We start from the raw sequence: 26,770 nt of genomic DNA, 5'->3' as shown, positions 1-26,770 counted from the left end.
TAGTATGTAGAAATTTTGGATTTCGGGCTGTTGTAAACATCTCGTTGTGCATCTCCCCTTTTGACTGAACTAAAGTGTCCAAAAAAAGCCAAAATCCAAAAAAAATTGGATTTTGGGCTTTTTCTTAACTGCAGTAATAGAACCTCATTGAAAGCTTTTCAACGATAGATCATAAGATATACCCAGAGTTATAGCCAAATAAAATTTTAATTAATGAAATATTTGGATCAGGGGAAGGGCACATCGGTACGAATTAGACTTCATCTTATTTTTTTATTTGTTAACTTCTTTTTTGTAATTTAAATATATTGATTTATTAATAATTTATTAACATTTCTTTGTAAAAAAATATTTACGATAAATAATAATTCAGTAATAACCATAAAAAAAAGTATGAAAAAATATCAGAAGTTATTAATGAAATAAAATTTTATGTACTTTTCATTTTAAAAAAAATGTATATACGAAATTCAATAGACATACAAGGGAGTCATGTGGTGCCCACATCAATTTTTTTAATTTCTATTATTGAATAATTATTTATCGTAAAACATTTTTACAATTAGAGGTTAATGATTATAATGAATCAATATATTTTAAAAAATAAAATAAAAAAAAAGGGAGATGAAGTCTGTTTTGAACCGATGTATTCTTATAAGATCAAAATATTTTATTAATTAAAATTTCATTTGGCTATAACTCTAGAACCAAAGAAAATAGGTACCACTTTACCGTTGAAAAGCTCTCAATGAGGACTTATTACTGTAGTTAAGAAAAAGTCCAAAATCCAAAATTTTTTGGATTTTTTTTGCATACTTTTGGTTCAAAATTCTGGTCGATTGCAATCAAAGAGGGAGGTGCACAATGACATGTTACAATTGTCCTAAATCCAAAATTTCAACATCCTATGGCTAATTGTTTTTGAGTTATGTGAGATACATATGTGCATAGGTACGTACAGATGTCACACAGAAACTAGTCAAAATAGATTCAGGGACGTCAAAACAGATATTTCCGTTGAAATCTGAAAAACTAAATTTTTCGCAATCACAATACCTCCTTTTTACTTCATACACGGAAGTAAAAATATGAGAAGTAAAAATTGTTGTAATTGTAGTCACTATAATTGTAAAAACATGTTGAAAATAAAAAAAAGATTAAGGTTCACTGTCAAACACCGAAGGTTCGGTGATGGCAGGGCAATAGACATTATTAACATATACAGTTATACATTTGTAGCAAACTCAGCTACAAGAACAGAGAGTGCCCTGTTGAGCAATGGGCCGAGTACGCCGAACGGCAGCTGAAAGGAGAGGCTCTGTCCTGGGCCAGGCAATACAAAGACCTACAACTCGATTGGTCCGAGTTCATCGACCGATTTCGGCAAAAATATAACCGCCCGCAGACTACCGCCAAGCTCTGGTCTCACTTTACGGACAAAGGCAAGGAGCTAATGAATCGGCGTAGCTTTTCCTGTTGCAGAAAAGGAACTCATTCGCCGACTAGCTCCCGCTAGTGAAGCTGCCCTCCTACCAATATTGCTGAAGCAGCTCAGACCCCAGATTCGACTTTCGCTGCGAGCGGCAACCATCCATGATATTGACGACCTGCTGCATCCGGCCATCATCATTGATGCAGACGAACAAGAGATCCAAGCTACAATGTTAAAGAGTACTCACGAAATCCGCGTTAGTCCTGGGCGAAGTTCGCTGGATAGAGTAGGTGAGCTTCAACCGGATATTTCCGTGTCTAGAAGAAATGACAAGGCAACTCGACGTAGAAGCAGCTTGGCTCCGTGATTTCATTACTGTCTGGAGCGTCATTTCCACAGGGACTGCCCAATAAGGAAGTCGCAGCAGGGAAACTAGTAAGGGTCCCGGCTGTGGAGCCAACCGGGGCCCTCAATCAACTAGGCTCAGACATCCCTAGAATCACCGTCGAAGTAGCAGAATGACTCACGAAAGCGGCCATAGATTCTGCGGCCAACTTCAGCTTACGAAGAGCTGAGCTGTTACCGTGGCAAGCCAATTCAAACACAGACATTAAGATAGATCTGGCATTGAATTCTACTTCCTGCCGTACCACGGGAGTGGTGCAAACGGAGCGCGGCGACACGAAAATTCCCACAACCCTTCTGCTAGTTCCGGGGCTTCGGGAAGAAATCATCTTGGGACACTACTGGCTGAAGGAGCAACAGGCCTTGTTGGACAACAGTCGTGGTGGCTGCCTCCATCTGGGTAGGGAAACCCGCAAAACAGTTTTTTGACACGATCGACCCGAACCTGCGGCATCAAAACCGGACTGGTCGGCAGTGAAAAGTACAGCACCCCCGAGGTAAAGACAAGACTGGAGACGGTGTTGAAGCGGCACCAGGGAGTATTTTCCAGCACTCCCTTGCAAACAAGTCAGTCAGCAGAACATGGGATCCGACTTCGGGAAGGAAGCCGGCCGTTTCGCTTACCGATGTACCGGTACAGCGAAGAAAAGAAACGGACTATAAGAGAACAACAAGTGGAAGAGATGCTGAGATAAGAGGCGATAGAGCCGTCGACATCACCCTACAACTCTCCAGTAGTCATTGTGAAGGACTCTTCACCACGTTTTTGTGTAGACTTCCGACGCCTGAACATCGCGGAAGACTCGCCACTGCCACTGATCTATGAGACTATTAAAGACTTGGGAAGCGTCCGCGTCTTCTCAACAATCGACCTTAAAAGTGGCTATTGGCAGATACCCCTGGAGAAATCAGCCAAACGTTTTACAGCCTTTTCAGTTCCAGATGACGGCCGTTACCAGTTCCGAGTCATGCCGTTCGGCCTGAAAAATGCACCTAGCACATCCAAGCATCTAATGCAGGACGTTCTCACTGGCCTCGTCCGCCAGTGCTGCCTGGTCTACCTGAACGACATTATTGTTTACAGCAGCAGCTGGGAAGAACACTAACGCCACCTATACTTGGTTCTTGAACGCCTACAACTTCACCACATGACGTGCTCTTTGGAGAAATGCCATTTTTGGGCCATGAAATAACACCCGCCGGGTGTTCCACAGCAGCAACAACCTACGTGCCATCATCGAACAGGACTCCTAGGTCAAGAAAGGAGCTGCAGAAGTTCCTCGACACCTGTAACTGGCTGCGAGAATATATCCCAAGATTCTCAGAGATTTCCAAGCCGCTGACTCACCTACTACGAGGGAAACACTGGAAATGGACAGACACCGCACAGCAAGCCTTCGAAGCAGTTAGGCAGGCTTTCAGCAGAACGTTGAAGTTATCTCGGCCGGATCCAGAGCTTCCTACAGTCTTGCAAACCGACACCAACCAGCGAGGGCTGGGAGCCGTGCTTTACCAACTAGCCGAAAACTGGGAGCGACGAGTCATCTCGTACGTCAGCAAGAAGCTTTCAGAAGCGCAAAAGAAATATAACTCCAATGAGCTCCAAAATGAAAGTATGATCTCCAATAAAAAAGTATATGGCAATGAACTATATGTTCATTTACGTGCGTGGGTTTTTGAATGATTTAAGCGTTTCCAAGATGGCCAAGAAGATGTTGAAGATGATGTCCGCCCAGGTCGCCCTTCCGTGTCAGAAATGGATTAAAATATTGAAAAAATTGGTAATCTGATCCAATCTCTTTTTCTCCGTTAGATATTGCTTCAGAGGATGAGACGAATGATTTGTAGAGTCTGTGAAATGCCATGCCTGACCAGGATTTGAACTTGGGACATCTGGATAAAAGGCCAAGTGACACTACCACTTGCGCCAAGGAGGCCGACAATGTGATCCGATCTGACCGTCGGTTAACTATTCATCCGATTGCTGAAACTGTAGGAATTGGACAAAGAATGTGTAAGACAAATTTTACATAACAATTTTAACATGCAAAAAGTGCGTGTGAAATGAAGCCTAAAATTCTCACAATCCAACAAAGAAGCTCATGAAAATGTTTATTCTTTGAATGCCATTGAAAATGGCCCAAACGTCTTGGAAAGAGTGATAGCATGGTGATAAATCTTGGTTTTTCACTTACGATCAAGAAACTAAGCACCAATCCATGCACTGGAAGGCCCCAACTTCACAAAGAGCCAAAAAGAGCTCAAATGAGTAAATCAAAATTCAAAACAATGTTGATTAGTTTTTTAATATTCATGGGCTTGTGTGTACCTTCACTGGGTTCCTGAAGGTTAAACTATTAATCAACATTACTATCTTGTGGTCCTTGCTCAACTCCATGAAAAAATAAGAAAAAAGGACCCTAATTGAGAAAGAACAAGTCACGGGTTCTTCATCAGGACAACGCACCGGCTCACATTGCATTGTCTAACAAGACGTTTCTAGCCATGTATAACATCCCTGTGTTAGACCAACCCCTTTACTCACCTGACCTCACACCATGTGACTTTTATCTGTTCCCAAGGTCAAATCTGCATTAAAAGGAACAAATTTTAGATGTTGAAAAGCGGCACCCGTCATGAAAGAACTCACAGAAGAAGACCTCCAGCACTGTTTCAAATAATGTAAAATTCACATGGACCGTTGTAGTGATAGAAGAGGGGTATACATTGAAGTAAATATGTATAAATTTAAAATAAAATATTTTACAGCATTAGTTTCGTTATTTAATAGCCGCACCTCATATTCATAGATATTTTTTATTTGTGAGTCCCTATAAAAGTACAAAACCGAATATAATGAATTTTAGCCTCTTTACTGGGATCTTCTGGATCCCACTAAATTATGAAAAAGTGTATATAATATCAAAATTATTTTTCCTAGCACATTGTTTTCAGAGACAATTGAAAACTTAATATGATCAAACAGTTTCATCAGGTTCTCATGTCTGCAAGATCATCTACTTCCCTATCTCCTTCAATTAATAAAATTTGAAATAATGTACATTTTTATACCGTTCTTTTTTTTTAATTTGTTCTGCTTTTGGAATATAAGCTATGTTATTTATGGTCATTCGACTAAAATAGGAACTACACAATTTTTTTAAAACTGAAATGTAAATTTTTGTACTATATCGAAAACCACAGAGGTATATTTAAATTATTTCACAAAAAAAAAAAACTTGGTTTACCATATATTAAAAATTTTCTTTTCCTTTTTCTTCGGTTCCAAAACACTATCAACTTTACTAAGAATTTCTGATAAAGATTTTTTCACTTGAAATGACTACAATGATTTTCTCAACAATTTTATAAAATGTCGCTTAACGACAGTTGTTTATATAATTTGTTTTGACATTTTCAATGTCACATCTCCTTCTGTCAAGTCTAAAACCTTTACTTATTATCAAGGTCAACACCATCTAACAAAGTAGTTCATATTCTTCTATCTTCTATGTTTATAAAAAATACCTCTAGTAACCGTTCTCCTATTTTAGTACTTTCTTCAATGTAGACTAAGTCTCTTCTTTAACAACAATAGGCATGATTTTTCTTAACCGGTATTTAATATCTTGTTTAGCAAAAGCACTTTTAACTAGTTTAGCTTAACACAATTTATTTTTATTACAAATTTAAAAAAATGTAATAATTTAAATTTATCTTATATATCGTACTACATAAACAGCGTTAAGTCCTTACAGTATGTACATTTCAAAAATATGTTCATATCTGCACAAAACAAACTTAAATATGACATATATATACTGTACAAAATCTGCATAAAAGTAAAACAAATTGCCCTAGCGAAACAAAAAAAATAGTAATTTTCTAATGCTTAACATATATTTTTAAACAGATGTAACAATGCAATTGCGTGAATAGAATTTCCATGAATGGTAACTAACTATAATATACTTCTGCCCATAAAAATGGTTATTTTTTGCCTATAAAGCAAAATTTATGGGTATTTTATTACATGAGCGCTTCTGTTAAGATGATGAAACTGATTTTATTTGTAACAAAAGAAAAACCTTACTGTTTTCTCAACAGAGCCTTAATGAAATGATAAGCTTGTCATCATTATTAAATACCTATTATGCTCATGAATTCTCCTATCTGAAGTAAATCATCTGTTGGGGGAGGGGTCCCTCAAAAAGTATATGAAAATGCTGTCAGATCATTGTTTGTCACCTATAATTATGATTTGTATAGACAGGTATTTAAAGACGTTAATTTATCCTTGTACTTACATTTATAAATATGAAATCTTCGCTAAACAGAAATATCTCTTCTCAAAGATAAAACCATCTCCACCAAATTAGACAACAGAACTTTTTTTACTCAACACAATATTTTGAAATTCTATTTTGCTTTTGTTAGGATTTTTAATAAATTACCACAATTTCAAAAATTGTCATGCTAATTTATTTAAAATACAATTAAAATATTTTCTTTTAAAGATTAATATTATTCTATTAAATAATTTGTCAAATGATACTATTTAAAAAAATAACCTATCTGCATCAGTACGCCTTCTTAATTGTGAACTGTTTGCAATTATTTTTTTATGTTTAGTTATTTTCATGTATTTACTTTCTACATTATTTCATGTGTTTATATCTTAAATGATTAATATGGACATTAATTATACCTAGTTTTATAATTAACTGTACATTTTGTGTTACCAAGATATAAGATGGACCAAAGGAAACTGTGGTAAACCAATTTCCTTTGCTGAAGCAGTTCTTTTTTTATTTGTATTGTATGATACCTACCCACTTTTTGGTGAATTATTATGAACAAATCAGAATAAAGGGCATATTTTGGCGAGTTATTTTATATATATATATATATATATATATATATTAATTTATTTAGATTAAATTTTTTATATTTCATTTTTTTTTCCTCTGTACGTTAAATAACTACATATAATATAATATTTTTTCAGTCTCTGCAAAGTACAGAATTGGAGAACACTCTTTACCTTTACTTTTTTATGTTCAAAATGTGCAACATTTTAAACATAAAATGATGTTTTTTAACAATTCTTCATCTGTTTACATTTACACATTAAATTTTACCTTTTTACTTTTATGTAAATGTAAACGGATGAAGAATTGTTAAAAAAATATCACTGAAGATGGGTTTAGGCCTGAAAACGTTTTGAACATAAAAAGTAAAGGGAAGTAATGTAAAAGTACAGGTTTACTTTTTTATGTACAAAATATTTTCAGGCCTAAGCCCATCTTCAGTGATATTTTTTTTAGCAAATCTTCATCTTTTTACATTTACATAAAAGTAAAAAGATAAAATTTATATGCAATTAACAGAAATTAAAAAATCACCTGAACACATCAAAATTGCAAGCTTAATATGAACATTTACCAGTTTAAGTAATTTTAATTCCACGAATTCATTATCAGTAATAAAATATTATATCAGGTAATGCATGACCAACATTATATGTAAAAAATGGTAATTCCCATGATCACTGGTTACATCAGGTGTGCCAATTTATATAATTCATTAAGTTTTATATAATTTCATCAAGTTAATTATTTTACATGTTCTTTCATAAGAGTGAGTTTATGAATAATATTTGTGACTGTAATATTTATCTAAATATCCAAATTTATAATTACCATTAATATTTCTGGATTATACTCAATATTTGTTATTACACAATTTACATGTAACGAATAAGGTGACCCGAAACATTTTAAAATGTTTTTATTTTATTTTTATAAGCTTTTAGATTTTCGAAAAAGCTTTGTTAAAAAGGATATGTTTGTTTCACCAATAAATACTTATTGTACAATCATTAAAAGTTTTCTATAAATACGACTGCAATATTTTTTTACCTAGTTTTATTACAATTTAAATATTTTTAAAATTATCTATTTGTTTAAAAAATAAAGTATATAATTTTTCACAGATACAGACATTAACAAATTTATTTGTATTTTTACTAATATAATTAAAACTAATATTCCCAAGTCGATGCTTCTTTTTTAAAAGTAATAAAATATTATTTCACAAATGTTTATTTTGTATTATTTCTCTAAATAAATGCCATTATACCCTTTCTATTTTGCCACAAATTTTAATCTTTTTTAATTCTTTGCTTCTCTGATTATTGCGAGTCAATTTGTATGCTATATCTTACCATAAAATGTGTGACCAAGGGTGATTTTATTGTTTATGAATGGAAGTACTGTGTTTGTTTTGTAAAAATCCAGCAACAATTTTATCATTTTCACCGATCTAAAAACTTTATTGATCTTATTTTCTAAAGGAAATTTGAATTTATTGTTGAATAAATTCAACATTACATAAGTGAGTATGACAAGATGTAAACAGATCCGATGTGCATAGCTTCAAAAATACCATACTACATAAACTTTGAAATTTCTGTCTGCCATCTCTTGAATCATACTAACTTTATGGCAGTATGATGATTTCAAAGAAAAATAGTTTTCATTTAACAACTGACAAGAAGAACAGTGGTCAAACTCATTTTTAACTACTCCTATTTCTCTGACATTTACGTTACAAAAATAAAAATAAAAAATTAAATGGCAGCTGAAAGTATTGTACAAATTTTTTTTACTACATTTCACCTTCAGATTACAATCAATAATATTCTTGCAACAGTTCGTTAGTTATTATTAAAATAATTCGGCAGTTTATTCTTAAAACTCGGTAATGATATGCATAATTACAAATACTTAGCAATGCTATAAAATTAAATAACATATCACAGTAACTCATAATAGCATATTTATCTTAAACAATATTAAAAATGTAAATAGAAAACCAGCTGTAAAACATTAATTCTGATGTTATTTTTCAATATATTTTCTTAATTCATTAAGAAAATATTCCTTAATTCATTATTATAAGGAAGTTATACACAAAAACAAACATATTAAATAAAAAAAGTAATCTACAAAGGAACAAAGTAGTAATCCAATGGGAAAAAAGAAAATTAAACACTATTTTACACAATTTGGCAAAATATTAAAGGCATTTCTGGAACATATCATAAAAGGCACTACTTACATGATTGATTAATACGTAATGACTGGAAATTGGTGAGCAGTTAATGAAATTTTTTTTTTTGTATTTAATCAAATTTTATAATGCTGACAGAAAGCAGCTAACTACTCTATTAATAGTCCCATTAATCTATTCTGTTTAATCATTAATAAAAGTCTCCTTAAAAACCAAAGAAAATTTTAATTGCAAATCTTTTAAATAAATGACAGCTATGAATTAAGAAACAGTCTAATAATCACAAACTACCTATGCAATGATAATGCATTAATATTATACACATTAATATAGAATAATCTTTTACTATATACCAACTTAATCATTTTACCAAGTAAAGATGACAACATGTCAGTTAATTAATACTTATAATTAGCAATAAGTATAATGTGCAATTCAAATTTAGATATACATTTCTTTTTCTATTTTTTGGTAATTTTACCAATTAATCTATGTAAGTGTAAGTAATCAAATGAGATTTTTACTTGAAATTTTAAACCAATTTTAGTATGGTACATTATAATAAATGGTAAACATTTTATGGTATGTTAATATCTTCATGAAGCTGAAAAATGAAGCACTTAAAAATTTCTTAAACAATAAACAAATGAAATTAATATAGAAATAATTTAGAAATGTATAAACATAACAACAGGTAAAATTAAATGCATCTACCGGCTATTTCCAAATAAAAAGTAAACAATTCAAACTGATTAGTTAAATCTATCAACTCATTTCCTGTCTATAAGACGATTAGTGAATTAGTCTTATATTCTACAAAAAAAGATACCAAAAATACTTACAAAAAATTATAAAAATGAAAATAAGTTAATGCTATACCTTAACGTGTTTTTCAGGAGATTATATTAATTAAAATAATGTATATTAACTTGAAACTACAGTAACACATTACAAACAATAAAATGTCATATTTTTAATCAGCTGGAAAAGAGAGGTTATCTCCCACATGATACAGAAAAATATGTAATCTTTAAATTTACTGAAAATATAAAATTATGATAGTAACATAATAACTATTACCTTATTTAATGAGATTAAGTTTCGGCGTAAAACAAGTCTAAAAACAGAGTAAAATTTTATCCTAATGAAAAATCTAAATAATTATGGGAACATCCCACAAAATTACTAATTGAAAAAAAACAACCGAAGGCACAACCTGTAAGACAGAATAAAAACCATGTGAGTAATAAATCTTAGTAATTATGAGATAAAATTCAATAAATAAGTAATAAAACAGAAATGTTGAAACCAGAATTTACTTCTTAAAACAGTTATGATGTTAAAATTAATTTCAGATTAAGTACAAATAATGTTGTAGTTTTTTTTTTTTTTTTTTTTTTTTAATTTTGGGACAAGAATTCCAATTTAAATGGTTAAAAACCATCATAAAATTTTATTTAAAAACATTTAGTTACATTTGATTTTTAATTAATTTTCAATCTATTCTGCTCAAGTATATTTGAATTTGTAAACAAATTGCGTTTGCTGATATTTGAGAATGTATTTTTATTATTCATTATTATTTTTTCATTCACAGAACTTATTTCAAACAAAGATAAATAACTAATATACAAATTGCAAAACTTCCAAATGCTAAATATAAAAGTGTTCTTGTTTGCCGCCATCTTGTAACAGTTGTCTTGCAGTAGTCAGTTAATTCGGTTGTTTATGTTGTTGAGTTCGTGCCGCGTAGACTCGTTATGGGCATGTACTTGTTTCTAGATTATTTTTAATTATTCATTGTTTGCTTTTTCTGGGACAGGCTTCAGTTTGTGTAAGTATATTGTTTGAGTTAGCTTTAGTTTTACATAGTGATTTATTGATACTTGTTAGCAGTCGTGTGAACTGATTTTGGCTGTCGAATAGGCGCCAAATCAGCGAGCTGTTCGTTTTCACTTGTGAGTTATTATCCTTTAATCATTATTTTATTATTTCGTAACTTCACCAGTCTATAACCGTGATCTGATTTAAATCATATAATTTCAAATAATAGGTTTTTCTTTGTGTGTATTGTTTATATTAAGTAGCCTATTGTTAAGGTTAGTTTTATTTTTTTAAAGATTGTATTAAGAGTTGTTGAATACAGTTAATAAAGTCTTTACTTCTGCCTTTAGTAATTCGGATTAAGCCAGTTGTTGAGTAAAAAGTAAATATTTAATTACTGGAGATTTATATGAGCTTTTGGAGGGAGAAATTTTATAACTGCAGTGTGTAAAGAGCTAAGTATACATTATGGGTGTTGTAATCGTGTGTTATTTATGTATCTTAAAATATTAAGTTTTAGTAATAGGTATTAATCGTCATTTATCCCACAAGAATGATGAGTTTTCTAATACTCTAATCAGTGTAATTCTAGTAATTTGCATATAGATTTAACTTTTATTTGATAGAATTTGTTATGTGAAGATATGAATTTTAATGATATAAGTTCCCAGCATTTGAAGCTATAAAAAACATTTTTTTTATTGAAAATATGAATTCTATTACTTTAATAGTGGAGTCGAAGTATATTATGTAGTATTTAATTCATTTTTTAATAAATGTTATTTTTACCTAGTTTTGAGTGCTGGATAGATGGTTTCAGCAAAATGTTGCATCTAGAAAAAACAATATAATTCATAATTTTCATTATTTGTAAGTAATATATTTTTGGTAAACTTAACATGAGTTACAGTTCTATTCGTGGTATATATTATCAGGTATAAATTTCAGCTGGTAATAGAATTTGTTTAAATTAAAATTTGCCGAAAATCTCATTAATACATGAATGGTAATCCCAGTGTTCAATATGTACAGCCTACCATTAAGTGTTATATGTATTTAACTTGCTAATAAAACCACAAAAAAGGTATAAATATCAGATTTTTTAAATACCTAACTAAAAATGAATTTTATTTTTCAATATTCTATTGAAAGGAAGTAGAGTTGTATTCTGTGTTTACTTTTAAATCCTAAACTTATTTTAAACATACTTAACCTTATCTACTTTTAAAAAAATAATATTGCAACATTTGAACTGCGTTTTTTCTAAAATGTATTTATTTATTATAATTAATGTTCACCAAGTTTAACACTGCAGTAATGTAGCCTACAAAATAGAAATAAATATATATTTAACATGTTGAGAATTTTTATGTTTTTCTGGAAAAACGTAAAAAATTTCCTAGCTCTGGAATAGAGCTAAAGATAAAGTAATATAAATACTCTGTTTTCTAATTATTGTTGCCAAAAGATTTGAGTCATGTTTTTACGTTGTAGGCTATATTATTGCAATATTAAAATTTGTTGGCCAGTAATTATGGTAAAAAGATTCCTGAGATCATAGTTCTTCTTAAGTCATGTAAAAGTAAAAAAAAATTAAGTTACGCATTAAAATTGGAATACTTTTGTTTTTGATTAGTTTCTAATCTCTAAAAAAAAAATGTTGCTTACCTTCAGAAAAATGAAGAAACATTGTAATTATAAGAAGTTAATGCCTTCGCTTTCCAAAGGTTTACACAGTTAGACCTCCGAAGTAAAATATTAAAATGGTTCTTTTTAGGAAAGATTTCCTACCCGCAGAAAAATTGAGATACAAAGTTCAAGTATCTTAGATATCCCAAAGGGTTTTACCGTTCTTGCCCCCTTGAAAAAAAATTGATGTATTGCAGATATTCAAATCACTCTTTTTTAAAAAGTGTTAATCTCCAGGAAATATTAATAGGCATAATTTTTTCAAAGAAGTTTGTTCCAGGCCAGATTCTCCTTAGGCCTTTCCCTCCTTATTACCTTCAGTTAGAACTATTTCAATATTAGAGCTGTTTTGTATAAAAGTATATTTTACTTATATAAGAAAAATGTTAGTGATGTTTATGAGTTTCAGTAATCGTCGACACATAAGTACCAGTTATTATTTTACCATATAATAGCAGTGGCACTGATTATTAAAAAAAAATCTCCATAGGAAGATATTTTAACTGTGTCTGAAGTATGTTTTATCTTTTATTTGAAGTATCTATTGGAAGCCTCCCATGTAACAGTTTCAGATTACAACTTGTACATTATAAAAATTTCAATAAAAATTGTATTCTATTGCATCTGCATCTATTGTTCCTGTTATTTCTTCTTTTTTTCTACACTTTTAAAGTTTTTCCTGCATGTAATCATTGGTTATATAGTATTGCATTATGTCGTATACCCTTACCAATTTCTCCTTCGTTATTTTCCCTTATAATATATAGATTAATAGTTTAGTGAGAAAACCAATGGTCGTTCATCCACCAAACCATGGAACTTGTTTTTTCTAGTCAATATAGCAGAACCAAAGGTGAAAGTATTTTGAACACAAAGTCTTCCTCTGATGCCTGCTTAAATCATGTCGTTTATAAAAAAAAAATATTGAAATATTTTAAAAATACTGTTGAAAAAATGTAAAGATTAGTTTCCAGGAGGTTGACAGGGATCCCCAGTCCCTGAATAGATCTTTTCAAATCACTAAAAGGAAAAAAAAAGGAAATATGGTGCTAACAATTTTTATTTTTTATTGGGATTTTAATAACATGCAGTGTCAAAAGCAGTTCACCCACCAGTTGGTCTAGAGGTGAACACGTCTTCGCAAATCAGCTGATTTGGAAGTTGAAAGCTCCAGTGTTCAAGTCCCTAGTAAAGGCAGTTTCTTTTATATGGGTCTGAATTCTAGATCGTGGATGCCGATGTTCTTTGGTGGTTGGGTTTCAATTAACCACAATCTCAGAAATGGATGACCTGAGACTGTGCAAGACTACTTTTCACTTACACTCATCCTCTGAAGTAATACCCGTCGGTAATTCCCAGGGGCTAAACAGGACAAAGAAAAAATATCAAAATCGGATAATATTTTATGTTTTTCTAGCCGCCATTTTGTAACAGCTGCTTTGTAAATTTTTGAGATTTATATAAATTGTAACTTTTTAATTTTAAAACTATTATTTTGAAACAAAATTGCTCTGTATATAAAAATACATAGACTAAGAAGTGTCCAAATTTTTAATATGTATTTGTATAAATATTGATAAATTTATTCATGATGAAAACAAATAATACAGTGTGTAATGATATTTTATTTATAAATGTATAACTATGAACAAGTCTAACCCAGAAGTATGTATGTCCATAATTTTCTTCGGTGAATACAGTAGCTTCAGTAAATAACATTTTAAGAAGCTAGTTATTAGTTATACCTTAAATTGTCTTTTTCTATGTCACTTATGCCTTCCTTTGCTGTAGTTATTTAGTAGTTTGTTTTGGTTCTAGTAATATAATTTCATAGACCATTAACGCATACAATTGTGCATATTTAATATTTACGTACTTTAATATTTATTCTGGTAGCTTAATATGTTCACAATTTGAATCTTTGTTTGTTTTTTTATCACAGGTGTTCCTGACTTGGATACGTAAATATGTTTTACGCACAGTTTGTGCTGGCCAAAAAGGGCCCTTTAGCCCGAATTTGGCTTGCTGCTCATTGGGATAAGAAGTTGACAAAAGCTCACGTTTTTGAAACTAATATTGAAAAATCAGTTGATGGAATTTTACAGCCTAAGGTATTTATTTATTATAAAAGTATTTTTTAAATGGCATATTAATAGGAGTCCAGAAGTCCCCCTCTCCTGTTTAATCGACTTTGGGTTAACTGACGAACCCGTAAAATTATCGGTTAACCAACTGTTCAGGTTGGTTGAACGACCCTCCATTTTTTTTTTTATAAAATAATCAATTTTTCAACTTATTTTTTATAATTTATATGATTTAATGTAATTAGGCCCTATACAGTACAGCACTGCATTAGTTACGTGCAATAATAATTAGGCCAGCATGCAAAAGAAAGATTTTTTATAAAATATAGTACACACATAGACTTTATCCACTACTGTATGACACAGTGTTTGACTCATACATTTCCTCAGCTAGCCTAAACTATAAACAAACAATTTACGCCAATATCTCTCACATTAATTTCACAACATAGATAAATTAAGCGGTTTTATTTAAAAACTTTTTCAATGTGATTATGTCATAACTGCGTTATGATGTTGAAGTGAAGACTCATAAAATCATCACATCAGTTGCGGTGTGAATGGTGTGATATTGAGTGGCATCTGTTAAATGAAAAATTATTTTATACAGTACATATATATATACAGCATTGAAAATAACTGCCTTTTAACGGACATATAGTGCGTATAGTATGTTGTTCATATTAATTAAATTTTAGCTTAAATTCAGTACAGTACAGTAATTTTTAAGATTTTCATCTTTTTATTTTCATCTATTCAGTAGAGTGTAATGAGTTTTGTACTTATCGATAGCTTTCTTAGTTTTAGGTAACCTTTAAAATTCTGTTGTTTACTTTTTACCTGCACTTACAGTTGCAAAAGAAAATGTGTGGTAGTTTCAATTGAAACTAAACTGAAAGCGTTAGAACAATAAGGTATAAATCAGCAGCATTAGATTTAGATGTTGACAACAATGTTGTGGGGGAAAACCGTTCATAAATTGAAGCATATTATACACAGCAAGGCTCTTCAGTCGAAGTGTACTTTTAAAATAAAACTAGATGAGACACTGTGGATGTTCCTTCAAGAAAGAGAACAAGGAACACCTATCAGTAGACCTCTATTAAATGAAAAAGTCATTTTATATATATATATATATATATATATATATATATAGCTGGGAGTTACATTTAGAACCAAACTTTATTTTTAACATAAACATTTACAGCAATTACAAATTATGAAATCCACCCTTAACCCAGCTTTGTTCTGTTAGGAATTGTTCAAAGGGAAATGAGATGAGGTTCATTGAATATTCATGGGCTTAAATTCAAACATTTGTTGTTTATACACATCCCATTGATCAATATGCACTCCTTTTGTCTGATCATCATCACTTTCAGTAAGTTCAATGCAGCCACACTTCGTGTTATGCAATAAGAAAAGCTGATCTCACATTGTTCATATTACCAGATTTGACATTCAAGCAATCGTCAGTATGTCCACATAGAATGTTTTTAGGAGGAGCTGAGACTATTGTATAATTTGAGTCATTCAGTTGTATGCTCTATAACATTATTTTCAATATAACTTGTAGTTAAAATTTCAAGAACATTGACTTGGTCAAAGATTTATTTTCTTTGTGTTAAAATTACATATTCTAGAATAGATGGTACTTAAGTTCAAAGAATTTTATTATGGCTTCATTTTTTACTTTAAATAAAGAATAAGGGCAAAATTATTCACAGGCTGTGACGTATTAAAAACAAAGCATTTTAGACCCGTATCTACTTAAACTTTCTCTTTTTTATTTACTTGTAAAGCATATCCTGAAATACGTCTGTTTCTTTGTGGTATACCCTGTTTACCCAAAGAAGAAAAAATTAAAACTGATTTTTAATTCCACAAATACCATGAACCGTGTTTTTATACAATGCATACTAATGTATAATGAGTTCTTATAAATAGTAACTACAAATTCAACTTTAAACCAATCCAGTGAAAAAAACTCTTGTGTAGTTGTCATTTATTTTAGCGTAGAAGATTAGGTTAATGAAATGCAAAAACGTACCACAGGCCATCAGTCTGTCTGCAGCAATATGGTGTTTGTAGTTTTCCCATACCTTTTTATGAGATCATAAAAAACCCACTTCAAAAACCGGTTAGATAATTACAATCAATAGCTTATCTTGTGTTTAAAGAAATTCCGGATGCTGTTTTTATTTTGTGTTATTTTTTATTCCAATTATTATATATTAGTTATTTATGTATCTTATGCTAATTGATTTCAGTAATGAGATTGTGCACATTATTTTATCATACTCTTTAAGTCACAGCAATAATTAAAATCTAATTGATTATAAAAAGCTAATCTTAATTAAATTTATACAATACCATCACACCATTATAAAAATAGTAGTAAAGATAAACTATATACTATATTTGTTTATTTTACTTTTATGAAGAAAATTAAAAAATAAACTAACCTAAGTCATACATCAATTTATGCTAGTATGAAAAAATATGAAATATGAAAAATATTAATAATTAATATATATTATATTAATATAAAAACACGCTAAATGTTTTTCGTGTAAAATATGGGAAAATATGCAATTAATAAAATGGAATTGAGAATATAATTATTAAAAGAACTTTTTTAAATGTGGTAACCGGTATAGAATTACTTATAAGTAAATCGCTAACCATCTAATTAATCTCAAAAATGCAAACAGATTGAGTAAAAGAAAAGTTCTGTTAATTATTTGCCATTTTCAGTATGGATTTAACTATTGTATTATTGTAAATTGTTATTATTTTTATGTTATGTTATTTACTATTATTTTAAACTACTTTATTCGTATTATGCGTTTCATTTGTTTGTACCTTAAACTTGATCAGAAAGCTGTAGTGGAATATCAAATCGGCATTACTGAGTGTAGGTTCCCTCATTATCATCTTGCAAATATAAATAATCGTTATACTTTTATTATAGCTAAGATAAGATAATTGATCTCTAATTAATGCAGTAACAGAAGGGAAGGAGTGTCAAACGTTTGACAGATTTCCCATTTCTGTAAAAATATTCCACATTAAAATAAAAATACGTTATACATTTGTCTTCAAAGTCGTTTTGAATAAGCAGTTATCAAGAAAAGTTTATTAGTTTTATACAGAGGTTAAAAGAAGTGGCCTCATCAGTCCATTAGTTTATGCTATATGCATATTTCTGTTAAATTATATTTATCGGTGTGAGACGGGTAAGATAATGTGGAAGATGATGGTGCAATTGCAACTGGAGTGGGGAGACTGTTCATTGGCTGCGCATTTGAGTACTGCCAGTCTGTCGAGCATTGGCTTTTGAACAAGGTTGAATAATCGTGTTGTTAAAATGTTATCGACTGTTGAAGAATATATATTTGTGATGGAAGGTTATTTAAAGACGAAACTCTGTTTTGTATCGACAAAAATTCAGGAAGAAATTTGAAAAGGAAACACCGGTGAAAAGTGTTATTCAGAAGTTAAAAAATTTCATGAAACAGGTTTAATGTTAGACCAGAAACATGCCCGATACAGGTAAGGTTTAATGACGCAGGTCATACAGGACATTAAAGTGGCTGTTACAAGATCTCTTAAATCTTTGTGGAGCATTTTACATGAAGTGTTTTTCATAGATGAAGTGTGGTTACACCTTGGTTGGTTTTGTTAGTAGTCAGAACTACCAGATTTGGGGTAGTTATATGTAGTACACAAAGTACCAAACTTTGTGTACTTCTTTCGATCTTGATTTTTCAAGAAACCCTCCTCTCTTGACCACCTGTATACTGTGTTAATAAAATTTCATACTTGCAAGATTTTTCTTTATATATAGAATTGCACTGTTGTATGCGGTCAATATCAGCCATTTAATATTCATGGTGTTCCAGGTTAAAATGGCATTACGTACTTCTGGACATTTGTTGCTGGGTGTGGTAAGAATCTACTCTCGTAAAGCGAAGTATCTATTAGCAGATTGTAATGAAGCATTTGTTAAGATTAAAATGGCATTTCGTCCGGGTATGGTTGATCTGCCTGAAGAAAATAGAGAGGCTGCAGTCACTGCAATCACATTACCAGAAGTGTTTCATGACTTTGATACTGCCATGCCAGAACTTAAGTGAGTATTCATATATTGTAATTTTTTTTTATTGAAGATAGTAGGATTTTAAACTTAATTCTTTTGTTATATCAATTTAATACATTTCTAAAATTTCACTGCACTGCTATTGGGTGTAAATGTGTGGCATGTACACGCTTAAAAAAAAGATTAGGACAAAAATTTTAAATTAATCTCCATTTAGTTCTTCATGAAATTTCTTTTACTTCCAGAAATCAGAAATTTAAAAATAGTTATAAAGGTTAGAAAATTTTACAAACTCTGAATCAGATAAAGATGAAAATGTACCAACATAAATTCATCCATTTAGTATGTACGTATTCCAATATAATATTTGTTTTTCTGTTTGAAAAATTATTCCTTTTTTTTACAAAAAAAAAATTCTTTCTTTCTAGATTCATATATATTATACACTGTAAAGAATTGATCTTACATGTTTGAAATGTAATATGAATCATTTTTGTGATTCATATGACCATCAACAACATAAATATTTACCGGTACTTTGGTTGATCTTGGTACTATACTAGTAAGCTATTATTCTAAGGATAACACCTTAATATTCAGATAGGAATTCGCTGAATTCCAGGTACCTTTTAGATAAAATTTACTAAAAGGAGATGCATTCATACGTTGGTAATCATATCTTTTAAATCGTCTGAATTATACTGATAGTGTTGATTTTTTAACTACAATTTTGAGCCTAAAAAGCTTGAGAGCTGGTTGTTACTTTGCCATTAAAGCTTAATTTTTTTTATAGTAGCATTAAAAATATTGTTTCAAATTAACCCTTCACAGCTGGCTACCTGTACTTACGCTGAGGGTGGAAATCCATATATGAGTCTTCGAATGTGACCGGCTATTTGTCGTTTCAATCATTTTGAGAAGGAATTCCTGGTACAACGTGATTGGGAACCATTTTATTTCAGTTATCAGATTAGTTATTATTTTTTTCATGTTTTTCACTCATTTTTAAGTAATTTGTTTACAAACTGTTCCTTCCAAAACTTCATTTTCGGCTTGGTTCATTTATAGTCGAACAAAATTTTCAAAGTAAATATTTAGAAGGAAATGAATAAAAATATATTTTGTTATAATAAAGCCATATTATATTATTCCCTGCCTAGGTGCACTACTTCTTCAAAATTGCTATTGTTATTATATTACCATCAATGTTACTATTATTATTCTGTGTCATTTACATGAAAAGAACTCAATGTAAAACGTAACCGTAATCATCAACTATAGTTTGCAAAATTCTAGTGCGCTCGGTGAGACTTGTGCCCTTTTCATATAACCTTTTTGTCGTGAGATAATTTAACAGTGTTCCTTAACCAGATTAGCGGTAGAATTCAGCAAAATACACAAGGCATATGTTGTTTTTATACATGAATGCATGTTTTAAGTTACTTTAAGTAGTTTTTGCTTGAACGTTTTTTTGAAAATGTCTTCCCCCCATAGCCATAAAACATCGCCGCCCGTGAAGGGTTAACTCTCACTTTTATTGTTTAGTAGTTAAATTAAGTGATTAATCTATTGGGGAAAGTGATCCTTGACATTTGCAGGTAATAACTGGCTCAAAAAAATATATAGTTTTTTTGTGGTGGGGTCAAGTACCTGAAATTTAAAATCGTTGAAATGTATGATCTTTTCACATTTTAGTAACATACATATAATGTTTTGTATTTTGAAATTTGTATGCAGACTTTATAGAGACCTTGACTGAGATTTGAAATCAACAAAATTTGATTTTATTTTGCCAAATTGCGATTTTAGGACTGTTCGTTTTCTGTAGTAACTAGCACAGAAGATGTGTTATCGTTATCGTGTAAAATTTACTTCATTAATGAAAATATAAACAAAGGCTATACAATATATCTACCTACCTAATAATATTTGCCTGCCTACCTACTTTTCATAGGTAGCCAAAAGGCTTTTGTCATGATAAATCATAGAATTTATTTGATAAAATGGAGAAGATTAGTGTCAGAGGGATTTCCCGTATCTGGTTTAAATCCTATTTAGATAATCGAACGCACAGAATTAGGCTTAACGGAAGGCTGAGTGAGCCTGAATTCGTTATGCATGTTGTTCCACAGGGTTCTGAAATCACCCTGTCTTGTTTTATTGTTTATGATCAACCTGTATAATGGTATAATTTAAAGGAGAAATAATAATTTGTTTTGCCGATGATATTCCATTGTGCTACTAGGCATTGTCGTTCTTTAGTTCACTTGCCAATTGAAAGCGACTTAATGGTGGCTACTTGATGGTAAAAGTGAATTTTAATGCCGATAAAACAAGTGCCTTTTTGAGTTAAAATAGAAAGAAACCGCAATTGAGAATTTAAGATATATGATTAATTGTGTATTGAATGTTGATTGTAGAAATTCATTAATTTACGAAAGCTATCTATTATTAAGTAAGTAGATAGTACATTAGACAGCTATTTAACTTGGAAAGATCACCCCCTTAAATTTTTCAAAAAGAAATTGGCTAGGTAATTAATTGTATAAGGAAGATTTTATTTCTTGAGAGATTTATATTCCATTTACGTTTTAAAAATTTTACATTTTGTGTTAATGCAATCGGGAGGCTATGTTATCGGTTAATTTGTTGGGGTGGTGCTTATAGAAATAGTAATGACGATTTTACAAAAGTACATACTGAGATTGATTGTAAAAAAATCTAAATGCACAACATCGTTTAAAGGTCATACTAGAGTACTAGATTAATTTTATGTAAAATCAAGTATAATTAGAATGATTTTTTGATTATGGCTAGGTATAAAATAATTCTAAGTAAAATTATGTTACTATTCCCAATTATGACTGTTATAAATGAACATTTAACACCTAAATTGTTAAGGTTGTGCTCAGTTCTGTATTGAATGAAAGAAGACACTCTATAAGAAAGAAAATTTTATTAAATTACTTGCATTGTTTATTTGGTCCTTACTGCTTTTAATTATAAGAATTTTTCCCAATTGTTAATAATGAATAGAACCCATTTATTTTTATTTCTTAGTTTCATCTCAATTGTATTTCACTCGGTTGGCCAAAACAGATTATTCTGTCAGGATAGCTAATTTCCATTTACTTGTTGATAAATACCTTTAGGTTATTAGTAATCATTATGTAATAAAAGTTATTTATTCATACAGTTGTATGATATATATTGAAATTGTTATGTTCATTTTATCAAGAATTTTATTTTGCTTGTTTTGTAAAGAATAGCATTCCATCGATATTTTGTTTTACAGTTTACATTATATTTCTTATTGTAACAAATATAATTATTGCTTGGTCCCGGATTCGAATCCTGGTCAGGCATGGCATTTTCATACGTACAAAATTGCCATTTCGTCTAATCCTCTGAAGTAATGGTCCTGGAGGAAAACAAAAGTATTATTATCGCTAGAAGATAGTATCTAATTTTGTGTGTGTTGTAATGTGTAAGTAAATATTAAATACGGAATAGAAATAATTATTATTAACGTTGATTTTCATCCAAAGAAAAATGATACTTCAAAAGAGAAATATTTTAATCTTTCAGTTTTAAATCGCCTAAAAGCTCTCTGAGGACAATGAGGGATGATTATATTAGATATTATGAGTTTTAATCTTTCCGATGGCATAAGACATTTTTTAAAGTACATTTCTAATATTTCATTCTTTAATTTTTTTAATCGAGGCATTAGAGAGCATGAACCCTTTATGAAGGGAAAAACAGAATGAAGCTTTCTTTTTTAAAGTAAGAAGATATTTTGTTAAAGAACGGTTTGAGTGTTGCTATAGATAAATTATAATTTAACAATTTAATAAGTATTATTAATTTAACGTTGCTGTATAATAGAGGCCTGTTAATGCGAGAAAGCCTAAATTTTTTTAACGTAATGCATTTTTCAGCCTTTTCCTATTTTAAAACACTTATTCTTTAAACTGGTTGTTTGATTTCAAGTATTTTAATTGAGGGAGTTAGGAGAGCCCTTTTTATTTGGGGCAAGAAGGTGTGATGATCCTCTTGGAAATTTTGCATGTCTTAATTTTTCTAAGACAGAAAACATTTTGAAACAACTGTTCAAATTAATTAATTAATTCGTGTAATTAAATTTCTTTCGTTTAACTGGGTTTGGATGCTAAAGACCTTCAAATGCCTATAGGCTCAGAATTTTTTTGATACCGCTATTTGTTTTTATTTATTGTAAATTTTATAATGATAGAATTTATTATATAAAAGAAAAAGTCTGGATGTAATGTTTAATTTCATTTATTTTTCATCGGTTCCTGAAGGTAAAATACATTTTAAAGAAAGTTCTGATTAAAAGTTTGTTAATGTAAGGTGATACGATAGCATGAGTGTTTTAGGGAACAAGAAAGCATAAAATGTTTATAAAAGGAACCAATTCAATGTTGTTTTTTTTAATGAGAAAGGTAGGAGACATAAGAAGATGCTGGAGGCCTGGCACTTCTATTTATTTTTTAATCTTTTCTAAAAGTAGAATCCATTTTTAAAAGAACTAATTAGAATGTCACCGATTTCAATTTCAGTTTTTGTTCATTGAGGAGCTTAGGAGGCAGATTTCTCATAGACAAGAGGGGGTCAAATTTCCTTTGACAATGTTGGTTTTTTCTGAAAGTAAAGCATATTCCAAAAATAAAAAGACACGCAGCATATTTTTATTACTGTTGTTTGGCTGAGGAATGAGTATTTTAATAGCAAGAAGGATGCATCCCTTCTTTGATTTTTTGAAGGAGAAGATTTGATTATTGCTGTACTCCCAATTTGTTTTTTTATAAATTAAAGTCTGACGGATGATGATGCTATGAACTTTATAATGGGATTAATGTTGTAATTTTTAGTCTTTAATTTGTTAAAATTATCTTTTTCGTAGCGATGTGGATATAGAAGCGCAGTTCAGTTTAAATCAATCTAGAGCTGAAGAAATTACAATGAGAGAGGATTACGGTAACATATCTGCTCTGGTAAATCAGGAGGAAGGATTTGGCGATATGGGGTTTGATACAGATACTCCTGAACTACTTCGTCATGCTTCTGGGCTCGAGCCATCTTTTGATCAGGTACATCATTTGATTTAAAATCTTTTTAAGCAGACATATTAATAAAAAAAAATTAACCGATAAATAATTAATCAAAAACCAAATACACTTTAAATTCTTGAAAGAAAAAAGTATTTTACACTTTTATTAAGCGTTGTTGGGTTGTAACTTATGCAGTTGAAAGGGATAAACTGAAATTTTATTTATTTATTTTTAAGTGGAAGTAAAGGTTTTTACAAATAAATTGATGCAATTGAAAAATCTGGTGCAGTACATCATTAAAGAAAATTTTAAGTATCGCTAAATTAATTGTCAGTAAACTAATTAATTGTGAGTATGTAAGTAACTATGTTTTAACATAAAATTAGATAACTTCTGTGATGGAGAATGTTCATACTGCCAGATAACCTCTATATCTTTATTGTTTTATTTTAATTGAATATAAATTTAAAACTTCAAAATATTAATGAGCTAAAAGGCAATTTTTGATATTACTTTCTTTAATTTCTTCTACATTATAAAGATCAACCTTATGATCTATGAAAAATAAATCACTTGAAATATGTTCCAGTTTGTCTAGCTATTTTAAGTGTGATTATGTTTAATCCGCCCATATTGCCAGTATTTTCTCTTGAATTTTTTTTTTACTGTTTAAAATGTGGACTTCATGCAGTACTTAGTTTCTTAGTAATTTGTAATTTTCTCTCAAACTTTTATGGGCATTATGTCTCTCAGCGGTACAGTTTTGGAGGTTTTTTCTACCATCTGTTGTATGTTGGCATAGTAATTGTCAGCGAATAAATAATTTCACTGGTTTGCACCGTACTGTATGAACAAGCTAGTTGCTTAGAAGGAACTAGGTATTATATTACACCGTGGTAGGAATACCTCCCTGCGTTTTACAAAAAGTGTAAATGATTATGATTTATAAAAAACAATACATTGTTCAATTATTGAGCAGCATTAATGACAGCGGTATGCACTCACAGAATCGTTGGACTTCTGAACTGTAATTCTTCTTGATTGTCATTTTCTTCATAACAGTTTGCTGTATCTTTAAATTTGTTAGAATGACTTATTCAGCTTATTATACTTATTGTATAAAATGACGTCAAGGTCTCCTTTTTGGTAAAAGCCATAAAAAATTTCCTACTAGTCCTTCACAACTTTCAAAACAATGGAAAGTCTCAAAAACATTTCAAGACTGGTATAAATTATTGTGAAAGTGAAATAGTTCCTTAACAACAAAGTTGTGTGGTGGGTTTGAAAAATTCTTATTAATCATTATTGTTAGGACTGAAAAATTTCGTATAAATAAAGTTATATTGCATTTTTTATAACTGCAAATTACATTACAGTAGATTAATTAAGATTATCTGAGTGTCAGTTAACCAAGCTAATCGCAGGAAGATAGAACAATCACGGCGAGAAGCGTTGTTTATACATTTGACATGCAAGGTTTCCTCTTCTACAGAGTTAAGAAATCATCGGGTTCACCTGTCAGTCTTTGTATTGTCACAGTCACCTGTCAGTTTTAGTTACCTCTGCACTCGCACTGAACGTGGTTGTGTTAGTGTGTTGAAGGTTGTGCTGTTACTGAATTCTGTGTTGCGCTGTGAGTGGAAAAAAGAAAAAAGTTGTAGTTTCTCTTGAAATGAAATTTAATGGGATAAATTGCTTGGACAATGTCGAGTCAGTTGAGAAAGTTGCTGCTGATTTGGGATTTTGGGAAGTGACTGTTGTGGATTGGAGATGTAACCGGAAAGAAATTGTAAAATTTGTGAACAAAAGTGCGAGTAGAGACAGTGGAATCCTTCAAAGTTGAAAGACTTTGAAGAAGGGCAACTATGAGTCGATGTCTGAAGCACTTCTGTAGTTTTCACAGCTGCGAAGGATGGGCAGTCTTGTGAGTGGGCCAATGCTTCAAGCTAAGGCGCTTGAGTTTCATAAGGTGTTTAACGATGGCGAGGAAACGTTCACTGCAAGTGAGGAGTGGCTTGACAGGTGAAAGAAGAAATGTGGCATAAGGCAGCTGAATATTAGCAGGGAGAAATTGTCAATTGACTCATCTGCAGTTGTGAAATTCCAGTCTAAAATGGAAGAAATTATTTTCAAGAAAGGATAAATATCGGATCAAATTTTTAATTCTGATGAGATTGGTCTTAACTTTTGGATGCTACCTTCAAAAACCTTAGAAGCAAAATCTGAAAAAATTTCAACTGAATTAAAAAATATAAAGAAGGAATCACAATTCTGGCTAAGTCAGTACTTCAGGTTATTTGGAACTAAGCCCTCTGCTTATTGGAAAATCTAAAAACCCAAGAGCCTTTAAAAATATCAAAGTCAATTAAATGTCTGCCAACAATGTACTGCAACCAAAGAAGTACATGGAAAGCCAAATTTTTAGTGACCGGTTTTTAAATGAATTTATTCTTGTCACTGAAGCATTTTTAAAAAAAATTAATTCCTTAGGAAAGCTATTTTATTATTAGACAATGTGCCATCTCACCCAGATGCCAAAAAACAGTGTAGTGATGATATTAAAACCATATTTCTACCCTGTAATGTGACAACCTTTACACAACTTTTAGACAAAGGGGTTCTACAAACAATGAAGAGAAATTACCAGCGAAGGACCCCAAAAATGTGTGCCAGAGCAGGACAATGTAAATGCACTAGTGCAACTAGCCGATGAGCTACCTATTGAAGATCAAATCAACAGCGAAGATATTCATGATTTGTGCAGTGAAGATGTGTGGATGAACATCACCGATGAGGCGATTATTGATATGGCCAACAGTGCTAAAGGTAGTGAAAAGGACAATGTTGCAGAGCAGATAACCCCAAAAATATTACCCTTAGATGGGCTGAAAGCGATCGAAGCTGTTCTTACTTACTTAGAACAACAGAAGAGTACACAGAAGTTGACTCAAAAATCAATCGGACTTTTTAAAAAAAATAATTCATGTTTCTACATGTTTACAGGTCTGTAATTATGTTTATTCTACGTTTTTTGTTACAATAAACTAATTTTGTACATTTTTAACTAGTTTTTTCACCTAGTAGC

The 26,770-nt window shown here is 30.7% G+C and overlaps 2 protein-coding genes across 5 annotated transcripts in view; one reads left to right on the top strand and one right to left on the bottom strand.

Moving 5' to 3' along the window:
- Positions 1–10,131, bottom strand: part of LOC142317407 (peroxisomal targeting signal 1 receptor-like) — an 85,489-nt gene extending 75,358 nt beyond the window's left edge. For 2 of the 3 annotated variants that reach the window (XM_075353951.1, XM_075353953.1), the window contains exon 1: positions 9,992–10,131. The gene's annotated coding sequence lies outside the window, so the exon portion shown is untranslated. Of the gene's footprint in view, positions 1–9,790; positions 9,895–9,991 lie in introns of those variants that run through there. The other variant, XM_075353952.1, reaches the window with a different exon arrangement.
- A 474-nt stretch (positions 10,132–10,605) lies between these two features.
- The window catches only part of vtd (RAD21 cohesin complex component verthandi), a 76,333-nt gene continuing 60,168 nt past the window's right edge, over positions 10,606–26,770 (top strand). For both annotated transcript variants that reach the window (XM_075353950.1, XM_075353949.1), the window contains exons 1-4: positions 10,606–10,745; positions 14,367–14,535; positions 18,414–18,643; positions 23,538–23,724. In XM_075353950.1, the coding sequence (XP_075210065.1) occupies positions 14,392–14,535; positions 18,414–18,643; positions 23,538–23,724 (561 nt within the window). In that variant the 5' untranslated portion in view covers positions 10,606–10,745; positions 14,367–14,391. The remainder of the gene's footprint in view (positions 10,746–14,366; positions 14,536–18,413; positions 18,644–23,537; positions 23,725–26,770) is intronic.

This window comes from Lycorma delicatula, chromosome 1, assembly GCF_047948215.1.
Source record: "Lycorma delicatula isolate Av1 chromosome 1, ASM4794821v1, whole genome shotgun sequence".
Lineage (NCBI taxonomy): Eukaryota > Metazoa > Arthropoda > Insecta > Hemiptera > Fulgoridae > Lycorma > Lycorma delicatula.
The sequence above is the reverse complement of the archived record's forward strand: the minus strand, read 5'-3'. Positions and strand labels throughout refer to the sequence as shown.